This window comes from Lucilia cuprina, unplaced genomic scaffold (genome assembly GCF_022045245.1).
Source record: "Lucilia cuprina isolate Lc7/37 unplaced genomic scaffold, ASM2204524v1 Scaffold_2802, whole genome shotgun sequence".
Lineage (NCBI taxonomy): Eukaryota > Metazoa > Arthropoda > Insecta > Diptera > Calliphoridae > Lucilia > Lucilia cuprina.
The window spans coordinates 1-2,365 of NW_025807747.1; the positions used below are offsets into that span (position 1 = coordinate 1).

At 32.2% G+C, this 2,365-nt stretch overlaps 1 protein-coding gene across 1 annotated transcript; it reads left to right on the forward strand.

Annotated features, from left to right (window-relative positions):
- Window positions 1-6: 6 nt before the first annotated feature.
- On the forward strand, window positions 7-1,614 carry LOC124421142. The gene has a single exon (XM_046955969.1). The coding sequence runs from the start codon at window positions 37-39 to the stop codon at window positions 1,612-1,614; it is 1,578 nt and encodes a 525-aa protein (XP_046811925.1). The 5' UTR covers window positions 7-36.
- The last annotated feature ends 751 nt before the right edge of the window (window positions 1,615-2,365 follow it).

Below are 2,365 nucleotides of genomic sequence, written 5' to 3' on the forward strand. Positions count from 1 at the left end.
ATGAGCTTGCAGCGGCAAGTTGATGACTTAAGGAAAATGTTGGAAAATACGATGAATATATTCCAAACGTATGTAGACATTAATCGTCAACAAAACGCTACATCAAACGTCCAACATGTAGGTAATATGCAACGTCAACATGTCAATACAATTTCTAACGAATACCCAAACTCACGTCAAAATGCAAATTATTCTGTTCGAGAAATTGCCGAAACAATTCCAGAATTTGACCCAACGAACGAATTGTCATTATCTGTTGAACAATTTGTGGAACGTGTAGATAGTGCAATACAGGCATATCGATGGGAAGAAAAGTGTTTACTTCTTGCGGTGTACAGTAAAATGAAAGGCGCCGCACGATTATGGTTAGATTCTCTTCAAGTTCTGCATTCCAAATGGAATGATTTTTCCAGAGAGTTAATAAAAGAATTTGCAGCGTCACAAGATGAAGCAGAAATTCATTTTAAAATGATAAGTGCCGTTCGGAAAAGTGATGAAAAAGTAACGGATTATTGTTTTAGAATTTGCGCGCTTGGTAAACGACACAAGTTGAGTGAAAAAGCAATCGTTAAATATATTCGGGAAGGACTACAGAATCGCGAAATTCAAGTTGCTATCGCTGCTCATAAAATCGATTCGGTTAAACAATTACGGGAAATTTTAAGTGAGTACGAAAGAAATGTGTCGGATAAACGTATATTAAAAACAAATGATACCAAAAATAAAAGTGCAACCGGTGCAATACCTAAAAACATTAATAGTGACAATCCGAAAAAAGAATACACAAACAAATCAGGAAAAGAAATTAAGTGTTATAACTGTAATGAAATAGGTCACATTTCTACAAATTGTCCAAAACCTCAAAAGCGTCATCGTTGTGAAAAATGTCATAAAGTTCACGCGAAAAATGAAACTGAATGTAAGCAGAATGTCGCAATAAGAAATATGTTTTGTTATGGCGATGATATTTTCAAAATAAATGTGAAGATAAATGGTAACACATTAAGTGCTTTCGTTGACACCGGAAGTCAGTGTAGTTTAATAAAAAGATCTGTTTGTGAACAAATAATCTCGGAACGAATTGTGTGCAGTATGCGAATCTCTGGTATCTGTGGTGGTATTCGCGTAGCCAACGAAAAAGTTGTTCTCAATTTGATAATAAATAATATTGAAATACTTGTCACCTTATATGTAATCGATGATGAACTTTTATTAACGGATGTTTTGCTGGGACAAGACATTTTCGCAAGCGGTAATATAACTTTGTCGGTTGTAAACGGAAAAATGATAATTGAAAATAAATTTTATGCACAAATAAAAACTGTTAATAATATTAATAAAAATGTTAAAGACGGAAAAAACGAATTTGAAAGTTTTGAAATTGATAAACAGTGTATAAAATGTGATTTAGATGATGAAGATACAAAAGCGAAATTAAACGAAGTAATTATAGAAAATAAAAGCGTGTTTTCAAATACATTACAAAATCTCGGTAAAACGGATTTAGTTGAAATGAAAATAAATTTAATAAATTCTAAAATTGTGTCACAAGCTCCGTATCGTGTTCCAGAACCAAAGAAGAGACAATTAGAAATATGGTCCAAGAACTTTTAGACAACGACATAATAACCCCTTCGAATTTCAGAATATGCAAGTCCAGTTGTACTTCAAAAAAAGAAAAATGGAAGTGATCGATTATGCATTGATTACAGACAATTAAATCAGTTAATGGTTAAAGAAAATTTCCCTACGCCAAATATAGAAGAGTGTCTTCAAGAAGCCATGAAATTTAAATACTTTACAACATTAGATATGAACAGTGGTTATTATCAAATTTTAATTGAACCTGAAAGTCGTAAGTATACAGCTTTCATTACTACTGACGGTCTCTTCGAATTTAAACGTATGCCTTTTGGTCTAAAAAACGCACCAATGGTTTTTCAAAGATTAATGGCAAAAATTCGAGAACGTGCTGGTAAAGAGAATATGATACACTATATGGACGATATTCTTATTGGTAGTAACACAGAACAAGAGATGTTTGATAAATTAAGAATTGTACTTAAAGTGCTACAAGAAGCAAATTTGACGTTAAATATAAAGAAATGTGAATTTTTCAAAACAACTATCGAATTTTTAGGACATCAGTTAACTCCTGATGGCATTTGTCCTGGAAAGGTAAAGTCTGCAGCTATAGAAGCATTCAAACGTCCTGGAAATGTTCAAGAAATACGAAAATTTTTGGGTTTAAGTGGATATTTTCGTAAATTTATTCCAAATTATTCTATAATATCTGAACCACTAAGAAAACTCCTTCGAAAGGATCAACAATTTGTTTGGACAAATGAACAAGAAACATCATTTA